The 24,297-nt window shown below is 49.9% G+C and overlaps 1 protein-coding gene across 8 annotated transcripts in view; it reads right to left on the bottom strand.

Moving 5' to 3' along the window:
* IQSEC2 (IQ motif and Sec7 domain ArfGEF 2) overlaps positions 1-24,297 on the bottom strand; it is a 76,362-nt gene that overhangs the window by 30,366 nt on the left and 21,699 nt on the right. For 2 of the 8 annotated variants that reach the window (XM_081222457.1, XM_081222454.1), the window contains exons 2-3: positions 21,700-21,729; positions 9,195-9,290 (exon numbers count right to left, since the gene is read on the bottom strand). In XM_081222457.1, coding sequence (XP_081078583.1) covers positions 9,195-9,290; positions 21,700-21,729 — 126 coding nt within the window. Of the gene's footprint in view, positions 1-9,194; positions 9,291-11,097; positions 11,314-21,699; positions 21,730-24,297 lie in introns of those variants that run through there. The other 6 variants (XM_081222455.1, XM_081222450.1, XM_081222451.1 and 3 more) reach the window with 5 other exon arrangements.

The following is a 24,297-nucleotide window of genomic DNA, read 5'->3' as shown; positions in this document are numbered from 1 at the left end:
GGAGGATTGGGAAGACATGGGAAGGAAAGAGAAGGCAAGGGAAGGCACTGCTGTCCATCTGACAGACAAGCGCGTGCAGGGGTGCGCACGCGCGGACACACACACACACACACACACACACACACACACACACACACACCCTCCTCATACTCAGAGCTCCCTCTGACACATTGTTCCACAGAGTCACTGAGTCAGCAAAACCACATGAACCAGTGCTCAAGTCCTGGGCAAGTAGCTCCTCCTTTCAGAGTCTCCCATTCCTCATCTATAAAAGGAGAAGGAAACTCCACACCTCTCAAGGCTGTCATGAGGAACAAATGATCTTCCAGTCCCCCTGCTCACTCCCCTCCTATCCAGGCCAGGCCCCTGCTACCCCCTTCACCCTGACACTGCAGCCACCTCCTGATTTCTTCTCCCTACTCTCTTGGACCACATTAGCCTTCCTAAAGCCCACCTTTGAGTGTGAATCTCTTCTGCTCAGACACCCACCTTGGCTCCCCTTAGCTTCCTGGATAAAGTTCCGATTCCTCTACTTGGCATTCAAGGCTCCCCCACCATATGGCCTCACCTGGCCTTTCCTGTCAGGTGGAAGAAGCCCAGGCTTTAGAGTCAGACAGACCTGGGTTTAAATAACAGCCCCACCACCTACTAGCTGGATGACCTTGCGTCCATTTCTTCACCTCTCTAGGACTTATTTTCCTTATCTGCAAAATGAGGAAATACCTATTCTGCAGGATGTGGTGGGGATTAAATGAATCCAAGTATGTAAGGCACCTGCCACAGGGTAGGTTTGGTGCCTCATACATGGTAACTATTACTGTTACTGTCAGCATCAGTGGCATCAATGTTATACCGCCCAGCCTTCATCAAACTAGCTTGTTCGTTATTACATCAGCACGTCCAGCCTTTTCACGCCTCTATGCCTTTGCTGACTCTGTTTCTTCCTTCTGCACAGAGCTTTGCCTGTTGAAATCCTGTCTGAATTTCACAACCCAGCTCAAATGCTGCTTCCTGCAGGAAGTCCTCCCTGACTTCCAACCAGAAGTATTCTTTGCTTCCTCCTAGCTCCAACATCCGTGCTCTTTGTCAGGGATCTCCATGTGTTGCTTTGAACTTTTCTGAAGCATTTCTCTCACTAATCCCCTCAACGCCCTTGTATTCCCCCAACCACCACTATCTCTGCTTTCCTTCCCTGTGAGAAAAAGAGGGCCCCTATACTATTTAAGGCCAGTCCCTACACCCAGGCTCTGGAGCCCACCCCTGCTACCACCTCCATAACAGTCATCCCCTCTCCCTCCAGTATTTCAACCTCTCCCTCTCTGTTGCCTCCTTCCTACCAACATTTATAGAAGCTCAAGTCTCTCCCATCTGGGAATAAAAACCCTCGATCTGCCCCCACATCTCCCTCTAGCAATCAGTGTCCCTCTCTCCTCTTCACAGCTAAGCTTCTTGAGAAATCCGTCTACACTGGCCATCTCCACTTCAGTACCTCCCACGGGCTCTTCAACCCACTGCAATCTGCCTCGTGCGCCCACCAAGCCACAGAAACTCTTCCTAGTAAGGTCGCCCAGGACCTCCCACTGGTTAAAGCCAATAGACTCTCTCCCACCCTCATCTTACTTCCCCCAGCTGTAACATTTGCCACTCTTAACAAGCCCCCCCGTGCGCAGACGGCTCTTTCCTTCCTCTGCTTCCGTGAGCCCACTCCCTGCTGGTTTCCCTCCTACTTCTCGGACCACCCCCAGCTCCTCTTCCCCTCTCCATTCCTTACGTGTTAGTACCTCTTCCCCAGTTCTGCTCTGGTCCTCTTCTCTTTCATTCCACACTCTCTGTCAGTGATCTCATTCCATTCCATAACTTCAGGCATGGCTGAGAACCCCACATCTCTCTCTCTAGCATGGATCTCTCTCCTGGGTCCCAGACCCATCAAGCCTAATGCTTGCTGGAAGCTCCACCAAGATGGCCCTTAGGGCCTTCAGAGTTCCCAGGGACCTCTAATACAGCATCTTACCGCTGCAAACCTGTCCTCCTGCATTTCCCACCTTCGTGAAAGGCACCACCATCCAGCGGCCCAAGCCCAAAACACACCTGGAAGTCACCCTAGGTTCTTCCTGTTCCCTTACCAAGTCAGCCACCGAATCCTGCTGATTCTACCCCCTAAATAGCTCTAAAAGACTACACATGATCTGCTCCCCTTGCCCCTCGCTCACTCTTTCTCCAATCGTACTGGTCTCCCTGCCGTCCCTCAGACATAACAAGCACACTCTTGCCTCAGGGCCTTTGCACTCGCTGGAACATCATCCCCCAGATAGGTGTGGCACCAGACACATTCTATATATTTAGTTGCTTATTTAGTTAGTATCTGTCTCACCCACCGTAAGAGCCAACAGGACAGGCATCTGTTTTGCTCAGTGCTATATCCCTAATGCCCAGCACAGTGTCTAGCACTCGATAAATATTTGTTGAATGAATGAATCCATTGCCAGGCCTGAACACGGGCAACTCACCATGACCACCCTCAGTCATCTCCACCCCCCACTTCCACCCCCATTATCTATTCAGTCTCTCTGACTCCAGTTCTCTCTTCTACCCCCATCACCTCTCAAATCCACCTCCCCTGCTCCATCCCCACAGCCACTACCTCAGCTTACCTCTCTTGGATTACTGCAAAAGCCTCCTCCCTAGTCTCCCTTCCTTCTAAAATGCTAATTTGATCATGTTACTTTCCCTCCTCAAGAACTGCTCATGGCTCTCCAGCTGCCTACCACGAGAAAGGACCCTGGGCTCCCCAGACAGCTGTTTGGGGTGTGTCTGACCTCCGCATCAGTGTTCAGCCTTACCATTTCTCACCTCCAGGCCTCTGTGTTCACTCTCAGAGCATCCTCTCCCATCTCTACCACTCAAAATCTTCACAGACCTTGGATGACCGGCTCAGACACGACTTTCTTCAGGAAAATACCTGACTCACAAACCAGAAGTAATTCCTCCCCAAAATACATAGAGAAATAAGTGTCTCCAGTGTCACTCAGAATCTCCGAGAACAAGGAGTAGGATGGAAGTTAGTAATTATATCTGAGACCACGGACTTTGGGTGCTGGGCGAGCATTAATAGAGGTTCCCTTCTCCTCCTGCACTACTACCCTGGACTCATGTCCCTCTGGCCCTCTGCTAACACTGGCTCATCCTGGCCTCCTCCCTTTCTCTCACCTACTGTTGGGTCTATCTCTCAAAGAATTTAGATTCCATAATTTGAAATTAAAACGGTTCTCTGCGAATGGTGCCCACGGGAGTAGTGCAACGTAGTAGCCCCGCTCCAAGCCACTTCTTCTATGCCAATATCCCAGTGTAGGCAGGCCTTCCAGCTGGCCTCCATGCATACGATCCATTTTTCATACCGACTGCTAATGTGATATGTCTAAAACACAAATTTTACCAAATTTCTCTCCTATTTAGAATCCATTCACATGATACTTCATCACCAGCAACGTTGGTTCTTAACCTGTTTTGGAGGAACCCAAAACCCTTTAGACATTTAATGAAAGCCACAAACCACCTCCCCAACAGAAAATGCACACAACTAGACACACACAACATTTTGCATTCAATTTCAGGAGGTTCATGGGCCACCTGAAGCCATTTGGGACCCATGCAACCCAGGTTCATAACAAACCTCTAGCTCTTCCCAACAACATCCAGGTTCTTTTGCATATGCTGTTCCTTCTGCCTGGAACATTCTGCCACACTTCACCCTTCTGCCCCTGACTGCCTCTGACTCATCTTCTAAGACTCAGCTCTTAGGCTGAGTTGACCTGCACCAGCCCTAGGTGGGGCCAGATCTCTTCCACTGGACTTCCACAGCAGCCCCCCCCCCCCTGTGCTCTCCTCTGTCATAGCCCTCCTCAGTCTCCCCGGCTGACTGGGAATTTGTGGAAGGCAAGAACCATTACCCAGCATAGGCTCTGCCATAGCAGAACTCCCTAAGTGTCTACTGAAACGAACACTAATAACAGCTACCCTGTTTTGAGTACTCATTATGTGCCAGGCACTCAACAACGTGAATACTATTTATGGTCTCTTCTACTCCTCAATAAATAAACCCCATGATGTTGGTGTTCTTTTTAACAGGTAAGGAACTAGGCTCAGAGATGTGAAGTGAGTTGTTTAAGGTCACCCAGTTAGTGAGTGACAGAGGTGGGATTGAATTGAGACATGTTGACACCAATGCAAGTATTGGTCCACCATGCTTCCCTGCCCTGCACTGTGAGATTAGGAGATGGTATCAGTAGCAGAATAGGACCAAGAACCAGGGCCAGAATGCCCTCTGGGCTCCATTTCCCAGGGCCGCCTACTCTTATTTTCCCTCCTGTGTCACCTTCATGTCAACACCAGGGACCTGGCTCGCTCTCTCTCGCGCTCTCTCTCTCTCTCTCTCGCTCTCTCTTTTTCTTTTGGCCATGCTGTGAGGCTTGCGGGATCTTAGTTCCCTGACCAGGGACTGAACCCGGGCCCCAGCAGTGAAAGCACCGAGTCCTAAACACTGGACTGCCAGCAAATTCCCTGGCTCTCTCTTCTTATGGTGCGATCCCCTCCATCCCATGTACTACTCTCAGCCTCCTCATCCCAAAGCCCCACTATGGTCAGGTGCATCCTTCGCTCCAGAACCATCCCTAGACACGTACAGCTTTTAGATCCAATCCAATCCAAGGCTACATATTAGCTATGAGGAAAACAAGACATGGGTAGTCCCTGCCCTTCAAGAGTTGACAGTCATCCAGGAGTTTTACATGTAACTTCTCCAATCCTAAAATCAGCCCTGAGAGGTAAATAGGCATTGTCCTCATTGCACAGATGAGGAAATAGAAGCTCAGAGGCTTGCCGAAAGTCAAGCTTGTAAGTAGCCGAATTTGGACTTGAATAAAGATACCGACCCAACTATTTTCCCCCATTAGGTCATCCTGCTTGGAAGAGCCAAAAAGTAGGCAACCATTTCCGGCAGGATTGGGGGATAAAGGAAAGCTATTACTCTTTCAAGACTTAGTACACATGTCCCCTCCTGTAGGGGACAGGTGGGGTTAGGTGCCCCTCCTCTGGCAGCCCTCTGGGCCTACTTCTGTTCTATCCCAAACCACACTATGCAGTCATTGTCTATGTGTCTCTCTCTCCCTTCTAGACTTGAGCTCCCTGACTGTAGGACCAGATACAGCTCATTCCCATATACCACCAAGGTTCAACACAAGGCCTAACTGAGAGCAGGCAGAACAAATGCTTGCTGAATGAATCAGGTGGTATTTGAGCAAGTTATTAAAAGGAAAAACAACAGGTGGATACAGGAAAAAGGTATAGAGGAGGAAGGAAACAAGTTAGTAAAGGCAAGGAAATGGGACCAAGAAAAAAGGCCAGTAATTTTAAAATTGTGACAGGGTATGTATAACATTTTTTTCATTGTTACTATGGGGGTTTTCTTTTCCTTACAAAAATGGGATCATACTATAAGCCCTGTTCTGCAATTTGCTTTTTTCATATACCAGTAAGTCTTAGAGGTCTTTCCAGGTGAGTATCTAGAGATATATCTTCTTCTTTTGATCTGCTACAGAGTATGGATGGATCATGAAGGAAAAGCTGTTTCCTACTGATGGACATGTAGGTTGTTTTAATTGCTTGCTATTATAAACAATGCTGCAATGAACATCTTTGCATATGTCTGAAAGTAGTTTTGAAGGATTCCTAAAAGTTGAATTGCTGGGCAAAGGAATGAACATTTTGTTTAAAATGTAGATAAAAGGTATTTCCGTGGCTTTAACATTTTTACAAACTGGCTAAAAATAAAGATTATTCCTACTCATATAATCCTGTCTTTATTTAAGAAGCATATATCATGCAACCTTTTCATTAAGAGTTGGTTGAGAATGCTACCCTACAAAAGGGCGTGTGATAAGAGTTGCACAGTATGGCTTATGTTTGCAGCTGGGGTTGGGGTATTTTAGAAAAGGCCTCTGGCTGGCCAAATTAGGGTCTACCTAGTAGTAAAGCTCTAGAGAAACCTAACTCTAAGACATAGTTCTCAGCTTGGAAGTATATGCACATTTAAGTTTCTGGGGGCAGCTAACAAACTGGTCCCATTATAAAATGAAACCAATTCGTACTCTTATCAAGGAATATGAGAGATTCTGTTTCCTCACAACCCTTTCAATCTTTTAAATTTTGGTACTTTAAAATTAGTACTTCGCTGTTGTTTTAGTTACATTTCTTTAGCTATTTGTAAGGTTGAACATCCTTTCTCATTCATTAGCTGTCTACTTCTTCTCTGAATTGTCAAATCACGTTATTTCTCCACTTTAAATGGGTGGGGCACCTTTTTCTTATTGATTTCCAGGAGACGATATAGACAGAGATATTAACCTTTGCCTGATGTCTACGTAGCAAATGCTTTCTTCTAGCCTGTTGTTTCTGTTTTAACTTTGTGTATAGTATCTTTCTCCACACAGAAGTTCTTAACTTTAACGTAGTTGAAATTATTGCTCTTTACTTTATGGCTCCTGAGTTCTTAAACCCTGATCAAAAAGGCTTCTCCACCCTGTTATAAAAATATTCTGGATTTTCCTCTGGTACTTTTATAGCTTTATTTTTTGCATTTGTTTGTGTACAAGGTAGGGATTTGGCTTAAATTTTTTCCAAATGGTAGCTAATAGTCCCATCCTATTTACTGACTTCCCACTGATTTGAAATGCATTCTTTGTCACAAATTAAACTCCCAAATGAATATATGGGTTTGTTTCTAAATTCTCTATTTTGTTCCATTTATGTATTCCTCTATTTCTGTGATGATATAATATTTGTAATTTCTGTAGATTCATGGTAAGTTTTTATATCTAACAGGGCCAAGTCCCCCCTCATTGTTCTTCTTTTTCAAAATTTTCTTAGTAATTCATGGGCATTTACTCTTCCAAATGAACTTTAAAATCCAATTGCACAATTCCCAAAGAAAATACCACTGAAATTTTAATGAGAAATACATTGAATCTTTTGATCAAATTGGGGGGAAAATGTCATTTTAAACCATATTGAATTCTTCCCATCCAAGAATAGGATATGACTCTTGATTTATTCAAGTCTTATAGTCTTTGATGAAATTTTAGTTTTCTACAGAGAAGTATTTTAAATTTCTTATAAATTCGTAGGAATTTTATCTTTTTTTTTTTGCTACTGTGAATGGGAATCTTTTTCTATTATGTCTTCTAATTAGTTATTGATGGTATTCAGAGAAGCTGATGGTTTGGATGTATATTTATCTTGTACCTACCCATCTCACTGAATTTTCTTATTAGTTCTAATAATTTTTCTTTTTATTCTCATTGATTATCTAAGTAGACAACCATATCATCTTCAAATAATGCTAATTCTGACTCTTTATTTCTGATATTTACACCACTTATTTCTTTTTTTAATCCCAATGATTAAAACTTCCAGAAAAACACTGGTTAGTGACAGTGATAGTAGTCATCCTTATTTTGTTCCCAAACTGAATGGAAATTTATCTAGCACTTCACTGTTACATTTGATGATTGTTTTCGGTTTCTGATAAAAATTCTTTCCAAGTTAAGGAGGTTTTCATTCATCCCTAGCTTACTGTACTAGTTATCTATTGCTGTTTAACAAATTACCCCGATGCAGCAAGAGATAACTAAGGCACTAAGGGTTTTTAAATCAAGAATGGATGTGTGATTTTGTCAGATTATTTTTTCAGCATTTATGGAGATAGAGTAAAAAGACTGTATAACTATTAGTATAATCAATTACAATAACAGCTTTCCTAATGTTGAACAATCCCTGAACTCCTGGGACAAACCTTCACTTGTCACGATACAGTCTTCTTTTAATACACTGATGGATTCAGTTGGAGAATCTGTAATTTAAAACATGTGTTGCTCTATTAATATGTGAGGTTAGGCTATAGTTTTCCTTGTTTTTGTCTAAACCTGTCCAGTGATACCAGCCTTCTAGAATGAACTAGGAAGCTGTCCATCTTTTCCTATTAGCTGATCTCTCAAGACTGGATAGAACTTCCATGATACCTGAACTTCCATAATACCAGCTGGGCCTGGTACCATTTCTGAGGAGAAAACTTTGACCATCTTTTAAACTTCTTCTATACTGTTCCATTCTACTCAGGTTTTCTGCCACTCCTTAAGTGATTTTGGTAATTTATATTTTCCTAGAAAACCACCCATCTCATCTAGATTTTCACATTTATTGGTATAAAATTACACAAAGCATTTTCTTATGACTTTTTCACATCCTCTGAATCTGTGGTTAAATCTCCTTCGTCATACCTTATTTTATTTATGTTTTCTTGCCTTTTTCTCAATCATAACTGCCAGAGGAGGGTCTGTCTAGTTTGTTGGTCTTTTCAAAAAACAACTTCTTAGCTTATCAAACCTTTTGTTTTCTATTTCATTAACTTCTGGTTTTATATGTAATAATTACTGGATCCTGCTTTCTTTTGGTTGTTCCTTTTCTAGAATTTTCTAGACTCTTGATCAGAATAATTCGTTCATTTAAACTGTCTTGTTCTCTAATAAAAGCATTTAAGACTACAAACTTTCTTCTGGGAAACCCCATGGTCATATCCCATAGGTTTTGATCTATGATATTCTCAATTGACATTTATTCTAAATAGTCCATAAATTCCATTCTTATTTCCTCTTTAACACAAGTATTTTAAAACTTTCAAATGGACCTAGCCTTTTTGCCATTGCTATTAATATTTTATTTCATTGCATTATAATCAGAAAGTATAAAATGTGTTTTCAAATTAACTTGGAAGTAATCTCCTTCCCCAAAAGTATAAGCAGATTGTTCTCTCTGTCTAAACGCCCTTCCCCATCCTATCCAACTGACAAACTCTTACTCATCCTACAAAACAGCTCAAATGTTACATATTCTAGGACCAACCACTCCCACTTCGGGGGGAAGGTATCTAGAGAAGGATTTTTAAGGAAGGACAAGCTACAAACAGGCTGTGAACGTCCTCTTTGGTCTCCTGGCCTGGTCCCCCAGTCACTCTCCTCACACGCTCAGACACCCATTCCACAGTCACTCCAGAGGCTAGAGGGAGATGGGGGAGGGGCTGGCAATGATATTGATATTTGTCTGGAGGGGTGAGGGATTGGGGGAGGGGTGGGTCTAGCTCTTACCTGCTCTCTGCCAGCCTGCCTGAGGGGGTAAGCTTCATGGAGTCAAGGACCTGAGTAGGACAGCAATACTGGTGTAGAGTATGAGACGCTGTGGACCTGAGAGACAGCAAGAGACAGAGAGAGAAAGAGAGACAGAGAGAGAGACAGGGAGGGAGGGGAGAGGTAGGGTGGGGAATGGGGACAAGGAGGTGAAAGTGAGTGGGGTAGGGGAAAGGGGAAGACTGGGAGGAATGGGTGGTGGAGGATAGGGAATGGAAGAGGAGGGGTGGGGGGGAGGGAGAGGGGGAAGGTAGGAAGGTAGGAAGGAAGGAAGGAAGGAAGGAAGGAAGGAAGGAAGGAAGGAAGGAAGAAAAAAAGAAAAAACCACAAAGTCAAGAAAGAGAGGACGGCACTCGAACCACAAACAGAACACAACGACAACAGGGGGCAGCAGAGACGAAAGAGCTGGGCTGGGCCTCCTGTGTTCCAGGTGACTCCGTGGGGACCTCGGCCTCAGAGACACTGGGACACCACAGTAGGGAAGGGGGAAGGGAGCCCTCCTCACACCAGACGCCACACGGGTAGGGAAGAGGGGAGAGGGAAGGGTGGATGAAAGAGAAAGGGAAAAGGTGTATGAGGGGGGGGTCCCCCTTAGAGAAGACCCCTCACAAGAAAGGAGGGAGGGATGGGGAGAAAAGAGGCTCTGGGTCCAAAGAGGGGGAGGAACCCAGGCCAGGGCGGGGGTGGGGGTGGGGGTGGGGGTGGTGCAGGAGACACTGGAGGAGGAGAGGGAAAGAGACAGAGAGAAACCGAAAGAGACAAGACAGAAAAGGAGAAAGACAGAGAAGGAGGAAGACAGTGAAAGGGCGAGACAAAAGACACAGAGAGAAGACGGGGAGAGGCAGAGAGTGCCAGAGCAAAGGACAGGAGAGGCGAGGGCGGAGGAGAGCTGACAAGGTCTCAGTGGTCTTGGTGACAGGATGGGACTCGGGCTGAGTGGGCGAGTGGGGCCCAGCGAGCCAGAGGACAGGGTGGTTCTTTGCTTCCAAGGCCCGTGCTGCGCCCCCAGCCTGGGGCAGGGCCCAAGCTCCGCCCCCCCAGCGCTGTGCTCCCACCCTTAGCGTGGGGTCCAAAGGCCCCTCTGCCTCCTGCTTCCCACGATTAAAGTCCAGAGAAGGGGAAGGGGGAGGAGAGACAGCAGGGTAGTGAGGCCGAGGGCCCTGTCCCTGCCCTACCCAGCACAGGGCAGATGCTGAGAGTGAGTGCCAGGTCAGCCAGCCCCTGCCCCCAACGAGCCCCTGAAGGCAGGCTGTGGTCAGGGCCTGGCCCTTCGAGAGCCGAAGTAAAGGCCTGGAGATGCGGCTGCAGGCCAGGCCAGCTGCCCACTATGTCGCTTGCTGCGAATTGGAGAAGATGCCTAAATCTTAGAACCTTAACAGAGAATCCTGGAATCTGATACTCTTCTTATCAGAGCCTCTGGAATAATTGTCATCAGCAGAACGACTGTTTCTCAAGTGCCATCTAAGTGCCAGTCACTGGCCCAAGTCCTTGACTCATTAAACCTGAGACTCAGAGACCCTTAGGCTGCTGGAATGTTGGTATCAGAGAGTCTCAGCTGTTGTGGACAGCCCTGCAGTGCCAGGCTAGGTGCCAGGGCAGCCACCAATCACACCCCTCACATGCCACCGACTGCGCTGCTCAGGGCTCCAGGGTCCTTACAGAGCTGGGCACCCAGATGTCCCTGGGCTCAACCAATTGAGCTGGCTCCCTCCCCCAAGCCAAAGGCCTCCAAGAGTCCAAGAGGGGAGCCAGGAACCAGGAAGCCAGGAGGCTGCTGAATCAGCAGCCCAGGGACCAGGTCCAGGCCTGGGCAGGAAGGGAGGGGGTCGGGCTGCAGGGTTGGGGGTGGGGGCCAGGTTCCTACCTGCTACTCCTCCCGGGGGGCTCCATGGGTCTGGACCTGTCCCGAGGGCAGGCCCCCTGGCCAGGGCGGTGCCTCCACCGCGTCGCCACCCCCTCCTCCCCAGCCCTTCCCTAGAAGGAGGAACCCAGGAGGCGGGGCCAGGCCTGCTGGGCTATAGGCCAGACTGCAACTGGAAACTTTGCTCCTTCCCCTGCTCCCCCAGGAGGGCTGGGAACTCCTAGTACGAGGAAGCAGCTTTGAGAGCTTGAAGTGGCTCCTCTGGGCCAAACCTCAGGCTGGGCTCACTATATGCACCTCTGTTGGAATCTCCCCAAGTACCCTGTCAAGTACATGTCACTAGCCCTATTCTCCCGAAGAGAAAATTGAGATGTAGAAACATTAAGTAACTCGGCACAGGTAATAGAGCTAGTAAGTAGCAGAACCCCAAGATCAGGACTCCGTCCCCTTGGCCATATTGCTGCCCTGTGAATACAGAAACCCTTCCATAGAAGCCTTTCACAAACATTCTCATCTTCCACAGAGTTAAAGAGACTCTGTGTGGTGGTTATGCTGGGATGCTCCAGTTCAAGTAAAATTCAAATCACCCATCTGGGGAAATCAAGATGAGGGCCCAGCCGATATTCTTGACCACTGCAATAAGCTCTCACTTTCTTCTGCGTTGTTTTCTGAACTGGCTAAGAGAAATGCTCCCTGAAGAGAAAAGCAAAAATCAGAAGACACGCCATTCACAATCTAGAGGCTGTTCTTCCAAGGAAATTGCCCCCACCTGATTTTACAGAGGGGGAAATTGAGGCCTGGAGAGGGGAAGAGTCTTTCTAAAGTTCATACAGCCAGTCAAACTAGAATCCCCACCGACCTACCACAGTAATCTCTCTCTCCTCCTTATGTGGGGGGCTGGAGAAAAGAGACAATTTGGAGGATTTGAAGGGTGTGGGATTCCTGAAGAGTACCCCAGATCCAGCTCAGAGGGCTCCTGTCCTTTCACAGCCCCAGAGCCCAGGCCCCTGGCTGTTCTGAGCAGAAGGCAGCCCTGGGAGGGGCCAGGGGGCCAGTGATCTAGAAGGAATAGGAGCTGACAGGCAACAGGCCAGCCTTCCTGCCTTCCTGCCTTCCTGCCTCCCTGCCGGGGCAGCTGGTTCCTCTCAAGAAAGCCAAAGCTGCTGAGAGAGATAGGCCCTACGGACCACCGCAAAGTTGGCATCTATGGGCCCTTCATGGCCTCTTCTCCCTCGGCCCACCCCCTAAAGGCCCGTGGTCTTCAAGGCTCTGGTCTCAGCCCCTGCTTTTCTTTCTCTCTCCCTCAGCAACTCTCTTGGCTCTTGTGGCAGCCGCACCTTGTGCCCATTTGCAGTTATTGTCCTAAGGGTGGCACCTGTGGCCCAAACCTTCATCTTGGCCTGGCAGAAGTTGAGAGACAGAAATTCTAGTCCTGGCCCTAAGGCTGATGCTGTGTGACCTTGGGCAAGCCCCTTCCCCTCTCTGGTGAGGCAAAGAGCTTACATTTTGGTGCCTGGCAGAGCTGGGTACAAGTCCCAGCTCTACAACTTTTCAGCTGGGTAACCCCTCTGAGGCACGGTTTGTTCATCTGTAAAAGGTGAGTGGCAACTCCTATCTCACAGGTTCTTGTGAGGTTTCAGTGAGACAAACATGCACATGCTGAAAAGTCTCAGTCTGAGCCTGAGAGAGTATGATCCTTCTCCCAGGGAGGTAGGGGAGACTCTTGGGAAACCTGTTTGTTTCGGGCAGGGGAAGATTTCTAGGAAGACACCTCTTCATCTGGGCCACTCTTGGAATTCAGGCATATCTGAGCCTGTTGGGGCGATCCATGTGATAACCCTCTAGGGGCTGAAGGGAAGAAGGAGCTAAGGGTGAGGAGCCTGACCCAGCCGCAGGGCACTGGCAGGGCCTTCGTTCACTTACGCTACAGATCCTGTGAGCCAGGCACTGAGCTGGGGGACAGATACAGCAGTGACTAAGGGCAGTCAGTGTCCTGATCTCATGGGGCTCATATCCAAGTGAGAGCAGACAGACATTATTCAACCACTAATGGAATTAAGCTGGGCAAAAAGTGGAGGTAGTGGGGGAGAGTGTTCCAGGCAGAGGAAACAACTTGGGCAAAGGACCTGAGGTGGTATTTCCAGGAACTACAAGGAGGCCAACGTGGCTGAGTGGAAAAAGCAAAGGGGAGATGAGCGAGACTGGAGATGTAGGCGGGGGCCCAATCATGCAGAGCCTGGAGGTCCTGATAAGGTTTCAGTATTTATGCTAAGAGGAATTTGGAAGGCTGTGGTTCATGGATAGGCCTGGGGCGGGGAGCGTCTCTGAAGCCCCTAAAGTTGTATGAAAAATATGAGTGAGTATGAGTGCATTTCCGGGGAGAACACTGCTTTCATTAGATCCTCAGATGGGTTTGTGATCCCAAAAGGGCAGGGAAACTCCTTATATGATTCCATTCACCAAGTGCTGACTATGAGCTAGTGTCAGGCATCCCAGGACCTTCTGTGAGCTGCCCCTCCCCCCCACTTCCAGGTGGTCTCAGCCTCCCCCCATCTTCAACCTGTGCTCCACCCAAACAGAAGTGCCTACAGTTCTCTGCCACACTCTGCTGTCCGCCCTCACCTTTGCCTCTGCTCAAAAGACCCTTCCCCGCCACCCTGCCCCCAGTGCCACCTCCCCACCTCGTTACCTCCCCCTTGCTCCTCACAAGTCTGCTCAGAGGTGGTGCCCTCTGGGACCCTGACTCTGGGATCCCTCCCCTGTGTTCTTCCCACCCTGTGTTTCTCCAGCGCTGTCTATTCACATGCTGTTGCCCCTTCTGGTCCAGGAGCTCGGTGGGGACAGGGACCATGTCTTATTCATTCCAGTGTCCCCAGCATCCGGCACAGGGCACCTAGTCAAACAGGTCAGCAGGTATTGAGAGACAGACAATCCACACTGAGGTGGAGGCTGCAAGATGGGCTGCTGGACACTAGAGGGCACTGTGGCCACTGGAATCCTGGCCTGCCGCTGGCACTAGCCAGGCTGACCCAGGCTGGCCCCTGGGACCAGGCAGGCGGGGAAGCGTGGAAACTCTGCTCCTGGGTCCTGCAGCTCCTTGGCTCTGGGTCTAACTGACCGGGGTCCCAGTCCCAGCTTCCCAATTTACCTTCTGCCCCCTTTCCAGATTATCTCTCATGACAGCCCCATCCCACTGCAGATACAATTACAGTTCTTCACGAATGCAAGTACCAAACACTGCTCCACAGCCCTGGCACACTTTTTTGCTCTGTCTGCAACACTCTCCACTTCACCTCACCCCATCCCCACCCCCACCCCTCACCAGGCTAACTTCTACTCATCCACCAAGTCGAGGTTTAGATGTCAGCTTGGAGAAGCCTCCCTGACCCTCAGGCTGGGTTGGGTACACTTCTGAGGTTCTCCCACAGCACCCTACACTTCGCCTGTAATTGTCTGTTTCCTTATCTGTTTTCCTACCAGACGGTGAGCTTCCTCAGAGCAGGATTCTATTATTCATCATTGTATCAACCGCATTTAGTTTAGCACAGTGCCTGGCACGTTGTAGGTACTCAAGAAATTGTCCCATGGCTAAGTGGATGGATGGATGGACAGACGGATGGATGACCTCGGGCAAGTCACTCTGCCTCTCAAGGTTTCAGTTTCCCCCTCTGTAAAGTGGGTCCAATCACCCTTACTTGGCAGAGCTGCCAGGAGGATTAAAGATAAGGTGTATGGAATGCTCCTTAACAGTACCTGATACATCGTACACATTTTCTGAATCAAAGCATGTATTAAGTTGAAGGAGGCTTTGCCCTGAGCCTGAGATGATCTCTCCCACTCAGGCTTACCACCTATATGTGGAAGATGGACTTAACAATAGTAAGAAGACTATCATTTTTATTAAAAAATAACAACAGCACCTGCTATGTGCCAGGCCAGAAGTAGGAGCTCCCTAAGGAGGTGGGCAGTCTCCAGTCTCAGCCAGAGGATGCAAGGCCCGGGCCGAGGTCAGAGCCATGGGCATTGCCCCTGCATCTGGAGAGCAGTCATTACGTGCACAGCTGGTTCCAAACTCTTTACTCATAGGTAAAAACCTGTCTAAGGGGTCATTAATCCCCTCTGTAATTAATGTAAAAATTGCAGGGTTTGTATTAATGGAAAAGTAAGCTCAAGCGTCAAGTTGATAATATTGATAATGTGTGCTTGTAATTCTATACTGCAGATAACTATAAATTCAGTCACTGCACTAATAAAATGTGAAAATTCCTGAAACAACCAGGAACTTGGTAGCAGCTGTACCATGAGTAGCATTATGCCAGTTGTTCTGAGGCTATGAAAATCACCGCACGCTGGTGGCGATGGTAATATTCACTGTGCACTTAAAGGCTGTTTGGGCACAAAATAAGGGGAAATTTTTAGATAAAACAGGGCATTCTGATGCAAGAGCATGGAACTTGAAAGCATAGTGAGCAAAGGTCGACTTGCATTAGAGTAGGAACCAAAACCCTGATGGACGAGCAAGCTTATAATCGTGGGCCTCTGAGCAGACTACTCCCCAGGCTCTGACATCGCTTGTGAACACATAAAAGCTGTGGGCACTGCAGAAGAAACACCAAGTCCCGAGTATTTGACCTCTACCCTCACCCACTTCTAGGAGAATCCACTCCCACCTACAGCCCCTTGCCGCCTCGTTTACCACAGGATGGACAGAAACGGTGCTGTCCCATGGGGGCGGGCCCTGAAGCTGGAAGGTCACATAGCTTCTAGGTTGGCGGCCACATCAGGCCACCTGAGAGCAGAGGAAGCCAGTCCAGAGAGAGGAGTCAGGGACAAAGAGATGACAGGGACCAGGCAAGTCATGAAAGATGGAGAGAGGCATGAGCCAGGGAGATGCAGAGATGCAGAGAGAGAGAGAGAGAGAGAGAGAGAGAAAGAGAGAGAGAGCAATCTTCCTCCTTGACTTCTTGGTCCCACTTCCAGTTGGCGTGAGGCCTGGCTGTACGTCATTTACTGCTCTTAGATTCTGTGAGATGTAGCCTCACAATAGTCTCCCCCCCCACCCATCCCTTATTCTTGAGCGCATTTGAGTGGGTTTCAGCTCCCTGCAACAAAGTGTACCCAGTCTAAGACGAGGGAAAATTGGGGATGTAAGTGCAGGGCTTGCATAAGCAAAAACGTATAAAGAACACTTAGGTAGGGAGGGGTGAATGCAGTTATAAAGCGTTTGTGTTTGTTCACCCAAATGCTCCCTCATTTCCTGACAGTTGCGACCACAGATACATGCTACAGTCGCACACTCACATACGCTGACATTCAGTGGACACCGAGACAAATGCAGCAACAACCAGATCTGCTTCTATGCAGACACCCTGCCGTGCATGGACACCCACCAGCACGCAGCGCTGCCCCTGCGTTCCTCACACCCGCACAGATGCGGAGCCACACCAAGAACACAGTGGCGCTGCCCGGGAGGCTCGGGCCAGGAACCGAGGCTCGACTGGGCTCTGAGCAGCCTCCCTCCCCAGCTGCCAAGTGACTCATCCCCAGGGCTGCTAATTAAAGCCAGGACAGAGGGGACAGAGAGGAGGGGAGGGAAAGAGAGAGAAGGCAAGTTTATTTTGGTGCCAACCAGGCATGCAGCCAGCTTAGGGGTCACCCACTTCCTGGGGCTGGGCCAGGTGGGGGCAGGGGAACACTAACAGGAAGGGGAAGGAGGACCCCCCCTTACCCCTTCTTGCCCCTCATGAGCTTCCTGGAAAAAGGTACCTCCTTTGGGAAAATTACCCATCTCCCCCCACCCCCACCTCCCTCCTCCTCCATCCCACAGTCAGATTCAAGTTCTACCCCCTCTAGCCTCTTGTCCTTACAACTGGCTTCTCCTTGTCAACACACTCCCATTTGGGCTTGCCAGAGTTGGCTCATCTGTGTCTGTAGCCTGCTTCCATCTCCCCCGTGGATCACCCAACACAGGCCTGGTACATAGGGAATGCTCTGTTCGTGCTTCTGGAATATAACTGGGTTAACCCCGGTATAGCATGGTGACCGCAACTCTGATGGTCTGCATTCCGATCTGAGTTCTATGGCGGGGGGGAGGGGGTAAATTATTTGAACTCTGAAAGCTTCAGTTTCCTCACCTGTAAAGTGACTAGAATATATACTCTATAGGATTATTGTGAAGATGAAGTGAGAAAACACAGGTAAAGTCCCCAGCATGGTGGCCCGCATATATGGGCTTTAGCTATCACACAGTAAGTGCTGCTGCCGCTGATAAACTATGCCCTGCCTCAGGCCTGGGGTAGCAGCAATTATACAGAGCTGAGTTCCAAGCCTGGCTCCACCACATAGGACCCGGGGGAGCTCAGACAAGCCACATAAGCTCTCAGAGCACTGGCTCATATGTAAATTGGGGATTCACAATATGACACCATAAATTTACTGTAATGATTTGAGCCTGTCAAGGGGATCCCAGCTCTCAGAAGCAGCTCCATGCATTGCAGCAGCGATTACTAAGGATAGCAGGAGGAGCGCAGACCTGTGGGGCCAAAGAAGCCCAGGAGCGAGGAAGCGGTCAGGGTGGACTCGGGCAGCCAGGGAAGGCACCCTAGAGTGCGCAGGGCTGGAGTTGGACCCACCAGAGCCAGAGAGCATTCAGCAGGCGGTAAGTGACAAGGTTCCAGGGAAAGGAAGTGGTGGGAACAGAGAGCTGGGCAGGGCAGGCAACCAGGCTGCGCTGAACAGGAGGCAGCACAGGAGGGAAGATTTGGAAGCAGCTGGGGCAGCTCTGGGGACTGGCGGTGTCTTGGACATGTGGATGGGGGAGCCACGGAAGGTCTGTTAGGTCTCAGCTACCCCAGATTGCCAGGAGGTCAAAACAAGAAAGAATCTTAGAGATTACCTAATCCAAACTCCCGTTGGACAGATGGGGGCACTGAGGCCCAGAGTGGGAGGCCTCCTCTGGGAACAGAGCCAGCGTTGGCTCCTCCTCCCACTTCTCCTCCCGACAGCAGCGGCTCCTGTTGCCATGGGGACGTCCCTGGCTCTGCGGGTGTCAGCAGCTCCCCCACCTCCTCCCTCCTTCCCTAGCAACAGGCCACCTCCTCTGGCTCTCATCCTTGCGTGCCTGTCAACCCCAGCCTGGTCCCCAGGGCCCCCGAGTTCCAGCCAGACCCTCACTGCAGCGGCAGCACCTCTAGGCCTGGGCTCCCTCCTCTTCTGGTGGCGGAGGTATCAGCCCCTCCTGCCCCTCTGTTTTCAAGTTCTGCACCTCTCCACATCTCTCAAGCTTGACTACCCCATAAGTGACAATGCATTGGGTTAGGGGATGGCGGAGGGCACTACAATATGTTGAGCCACCATTTTATGCTGAGCATTGCTTTAAGTTCTCTCATCAGCCCAAAGAAGTCAGAATTACTGACCTCATTTTACAGATGGGAAAGTAAGGATCAGAGAAGCCAAGTGACTTTGCAAACAACACACAGCTAGGAAGCAGGCTCGGCTGAGAGCTAGTTTGCAACCTTGAGCCATCGCCAGTCCCTTTCTGGACCTGGATTTAAGGCGCCTGTAGGTCTGACAACTTCTCATGGATCTACAGGAAGTCCAGGCACCTTCCTCTGCCCACAGCCCTTTAGCAACACCAGCTGTTCAGCTCTAATTAGACTCCACACTTCCTCTGGCACCCCATACCTGGAAGCCCTCGTGCCTGGGCCCTCCCACGGGGGGTTTTCAATCCACCGACCCTGCTCATTCCTTCCCATTCCACTTCCACAACAGCCGAAGTCTAGCTCCTTTGCTTCGTGTTTCTTCTACCCTCCTAAACTTTCCCCTCCACACACACAATGTTTATTAGATGACAACCCTGGGGCTCCAGGGGGGAGATAGATCTGTTCAAAGTCACATAACTAGAAAGCGACCTGGCCATAAATGGAACCCTCTGCCCAGATCCAGTTGCTGCCCTTTCTGTGCTGCAGAGCCCTGCCTCTCTCCTCCAGCCTCCCCTGGCTCCCACTGGTGACAGAAGGTATCTGTGACCCAGTCCCGACCAGACCAGTTCTGAACCTTAACACTTGCTCCTTTCCTGCCCAGATCTGTTTTAGCCCGACTGACTGCCCCCACCCAGCCCCCCTCACCTCCGATGCCTGCTGGTTTCATTTTCAGGGATGCTCTCCTTACACAAAGTCTGCGTGTCAGTCCTCCAGGACCCAGCTCAGACACCACCTTCTCCAGGAAGCTCTCCCTGACCCCTAACTGAAGTGAGCTCAAGAATTTACATGCGGGTCCTGAGAGCATCCTCAGATGGCCCCACCCAGCTCTGGTTCCAAGTTAAAGGATCTTCCCACCATATTTGCAAGATTTTGCCCCACAAGTGCTATTTTAGGCCCCTTCCACAGTCCAAGTTTGACCCTTGCTTCCACAGTTGCTGAGTCTTCGAGGTCCCTGTAGCCTCCTTGACTGTAGGTCCAGGGTGGATGTCGGGAAGTACATCTCAGTAAAACAAATACCAGCTTTGGAAGCAGACAGCCCACGGTATGAGTCAGAGTGATGCCACCCTGCCCCATTGCTCTTATTTCCTTGGGCAAGGCACTGACCCTCTGTGGAACCTCATTTTCCTCATGTGTAAATCAGGGATCCCAATCCATGCCTAATAGGGCTGTTGTGAGCGTTAAAAATAAGATCACATTCAGAGTTCTTAGTATGTGAGGAGCAAATGGTAACTGTTATGATTACTAATATTAGGATGAGGATGAGGATGATTATTATTATCTGCAAGGCTGTCAAGAGCTCCTGCAGGGATGGCCTGGGCAGGGCTCTGGGCTTGGTGCCAGGCAGACCTGGGTTTGAATCCTGGCTCAGCCATAAATAAGTTGCATGGCTGTGGGCAAAACCCATAACCAGCCTGAGCCTCAGTTTCCTCAACTGTAAGTAATGATGATAAGGGCAGCCCAGGTTCCACCTACAGTGTCACTGGGAGGATCAAACAAAAGCAAGTCCCTGACAACTTCTGTAAGTTGTAAAGGCCCAACGTACATCATCATATGATTTATGATTATGATAACTACTAAACACCCTGAGCTATAGGTCCTAGGAACTCCCCTGCCGGGAAGAGCTAGAGAGGCCTTCAGTCGCGTTCCTTGACGAGTCGCGGGCATATCAACAGGGATGCCTGGGGGCCTGTGCTCGGAGTCAGCCCAAGCTGTCTTTCTCCAAACCCACAGTGGGGCACTGGGATCAGTGTCCTTTGCTAGACCAGTGCCTTCCTAAATGCTAGGACAGGCTGTGCCCGGGCCATACTCCTTGGCTGCATGCCAGGACTAATTGCATCTCGTCATATACCCCTTGCCTGGACACTAGGCCTGACTGTATCTATCACACTTCCCCTGCTTTCCTGCTGGCCGAAGTGTGCTCCCATGCCACAGCCCCTACCTTGGCCCAGGGCACCAGTGTGCTCATCCCATCCCCCCTGCCTGGGATGCTAGGACACAGCGTGTCTCATTACGCACCTCCGTCTGGATGCTGGGATCCTCTGCCCCGCCTCCCATATCCACTGCCTGGATGCCAGGACCTGGGCTGCTGCATATGGTTGGACAAGCAGTGCCTTGCACAAGGGTTCACAGCCAAGAGGGCATGAGTCGCGGCTGAAATTCAACCTGTGCTCTACTCACTGAGCCGGGAACCCTGGTGAGGGGCTGCAGGAGCCCTGTGGAAAGGGAACATTCCTCCAACTGATCCACGCAGTGGGTTCTACTCTTCACATAGGCGCTATATATGTTAGTTGCAGCCCTGGCTGGAACTGAGTGAGCCCATCTCATGCCTCTGCTGCCTGGACCCATCTCATTTCAAAGGCCCACTGCATCACCCCTGGCCTGGATGCTCTCTGACTGGGTCCTACGCTGAGCCCCCCATCATTCCCACATAGTCCCTATCCTTGACACTTGTGTTTTCACGAAGCTTCTGATGGGTTAAGGCCTGGGAAATGCACTAATAGTCCTTGTCCCTACCCCAGTTTTGCCCCCAAATGGCAGATTGATCACACCCTGAAAACTTACTGATTGATGCTTGTAAACCTTTTTCACCAAGCATGCAAAAAAAAAAAAAAAAAAAAAAAGGGCGCTTGTTACACTTAAATATAGGGTATATTTAAGTGTAACATTACCTTAAATATAAGGTATATTTCTAATGACTGGAATGTGTCACATCAAAAGTCCATCCAAACCACACTATCCAGGGCTAGTGCAGGTCAGGGTGGAGCACAAACGCCAGACCAGGGAAGCCCCGTTTCTATCGTGTCCCCTTCTCCCGGGAGGGGAGGGGGAGAAGGTCCCGGGTCCAGAGCTGACCTCTCTGCAGGTCAGCTTTCCCATCTAGGTAGCTGCCATGAGCCCCTCCAGTGTTCAGCCGAGCCCCCAAATCAGCTAGGGTCAGAAAGACTAAGGAAGAGTTTTCAACCCCCTCCCTACGCCTGCCCCCTCCCCACCCCTAATACCAGTGGGACAAAACCCCTGGAGTTGGCCCCCGCCCCTCCCATGGATCCCCAAGTGACAAGCCAGAGGCCCCCACCCCAGTCCCTGCCCCAACTCCCAAGCACTACTAAAGAAAGGAGGTACTGACCTGACTGTTCTGGAATTCTCACCATCAGATCTGAAAGAGAAACAGAGAAAAAAACGGACAGTCAGCATATGCCCTCTACTCTCCTCCCTCTGCCCTATGCAGCGGCCCTGACACCTAGCACGCATCATGAAAATGAAGGGTAGGGCATTTCGTGCAGAGAGAATGGCCAGTGCATAGGCCATGAGGTGGCGGAGGGCCTGGCCAGTTGTTGGGACACGGAGGAGGACAGCGTGGCCGGGGTGGAACGAGTGAGGGCAAGAGTGGTTGGAGGTGAGGGCAAGGAGGTGCCAGGAACCAACCATGTTCTAGCCTAGTGGGTCATGGTGAGGAGCCTTCCTCGGAGTGGCTGAGAGGCAGCCTGCAGCTGTGGCCAGGGGGTCAGAGCCCGAGGTTTAAACACAGAGAGACCAAGCCTCAGATACCGGCTCTGCCACCTACCAGCCCTGTGACCTGGGCACATCACCTCCCTGCTTGGCATCTGAGCCTCAGTCTCCTCACTTGTAACACGAGGCCAATCCTTGCAGGGCCGTTGGGATGATTAAGCCCTTTGCAGCCCAGCAGACAAATGCGAGGTATTATTAACAACATAGAAAAGGCTTTGCCAATTGCCTGGTCCAACCTGCTTATTTTGTGGATGACAAGAATGAGGCTGAGAGGGGTGAGTGAGTCGGCTGCTGGGCTCCTTTCTACTGCATTGGTCTGCCTTCTTCGTTGGGAGGCCCCCTCAGAGGCAAAGGAAGGGCAAGAGAAGAGGGTGGCACTGGGGACAGCTTTGAGGGGACCGAGAGAATGAGTGAAACCGGACCCACACCCCCTCCGCTGTTCCTCCCTAAAAGAGAGAGAGAGAGAGAGAGAGAGAGAGAGAGAGAGAGAGAGAGAGAGAGAGAGAGAGAGAGAGAGAGAGAGAGAGAGAGAGAGAGTGTGTGTGTGTGTGTGTGTGTGTGTGTGTGTGTGTGTGTGTGTGTGTGTGTGTGTGTGTGTGTGTGTGTGTGTGTGTGTGTGTGTGTGTGTGTGTGTGTGTGTGTGTGTGTGTGTGTGTGTGTGTGTGTGTGTCGGAGGAGACAGAGATGAACACATTACAGGCTCTGTCCTCAGGTGAGAGAACCAAGAAGCGACCTTAGTGAGGGGACCTGAGTGGGGGGAGAGTCGTCTATGCTGAGTGCAAAGTGAGAGGGACACGCGGGGAGGCGAGAGTGAGTATTTGTTGGAAGAGTGAATGGAGCGCCCACCGGCCAGGTGGGGCAGGCAAGCATCTGGGTGCAGGAGCGCAGGCAGCCGGTGAGGCCAGTGCTTCCAGTTCTGCTACTTACTAGCCATATACTCCTAGGGAAGGCACTCCCCGATGTCCAGCCTCAGCTTTCTCACTTGTAAACTGACATGACAGGGGAGGGGAGGGGGGCAGGAGGGTGGGGTGGCCGTCAGGTTCAGCCTGGCACAGTGGACAGCAGTGGGTCCAATCCTTAGCCTTTGCAGCCCCCTAAAGGAAGAGGACCAGGGCCACAGAGCACCTTTTCACGTTTATTAAAACTTTCCATCTCACTCGGCAGCAACAAGATTTCTTCTCCGGCCTGGCTCAATTATTCGCAGGTACCAGATCAGATGGGCCTAATTCAATGACTCCCCAACTGTCAACAGAATGGAGGTTAAGCCCCTCAGCCTTTCTCCCTAACACGAACCCTCTGCTCCAGGCAGGCTGGTCTCCTCGCCACCCCACCCCAAAACCCCCAGCACACACGTATTCAATCTACTATATACCAGGCCCCGACTCAGGAATATAAACCCTCCAGTTGCTCACAGACTGGCCCCTTGCCTCAATCTATTATACTTCAGAGCATAAGCCACATATATAGTCGTCTCCACTGGCATGTGAACAATCACCGGGCACCTACTATGTACCAGGCAGGGTGGCAGGCTCTTTTGGTACATGACCTCCTTTGATCCTGCAAAGTGGGAATTACTCATGCAATTTTAAGATGATGAAACGGAGACTCAGAGAAGTTGAAATGATTTGCCCCACGGCACACAAGCAGGGGAGCTTGGCCTGGACCCCACAACTCGTGCTCTTACCACCACGCTCCACTGCACCAGCAGCTCAGTGCTGGGCACTTACGCATCGTTAAGGTGAGTTCCCTTATCCTCACCCCCCAAAGTCAGGACAGGCACTTCCTGACAGGCTCTTTCTTAGGGGAGATTACCAGATATGTACCTCTGGTCCAAAAGCACTTCTGTATGATGTTACAGTCCTCAAGATGGCAGCTACGGGGAGCAAAAGAGCTCCACGGCATGAGGCAGAGTGAATTAGCCAGCTCTCCTCACTGTGGACTGATTCTTACTAGTTCGAGGGTATACGGCATCTTGTGACCCTCAATGCGGGGGTGCATGCCACCTCAGGGGTTTACAGGCTCTTACGCATTTAGTGTACAAATTGTTAGTTACATCTAGAGAACCATCATCATTAACACTGCGCTATCCTACACCTCTTCAGGACTAATGCCCAGCCCGATGGTCAATCCACCCCTTACTCCATGAAGCTGGACCGCCATTCTTTTGCGAGGTAGCACAGACGTAGAAAGAATGCTCGGCTCTATTATGGCTCAT

This window comes from Mesoplodon bidens, assembly GCF_964165515.1.
Source record: "Mesoplodon bidens genome assembly, chromosome: X".
In the NCBI taxonomy this organism is placed as follows: Eukaryota; Metazoa; Chordata; class Mammalia; order Artiodactyla; family Ziphiidae; genus Mesoplodon; species Mesoplodon bidens.
Note: the sequence above shows the minus strand (reverse complement) of the source record. Positions and strands in the feature narration are given on the sequence as shown.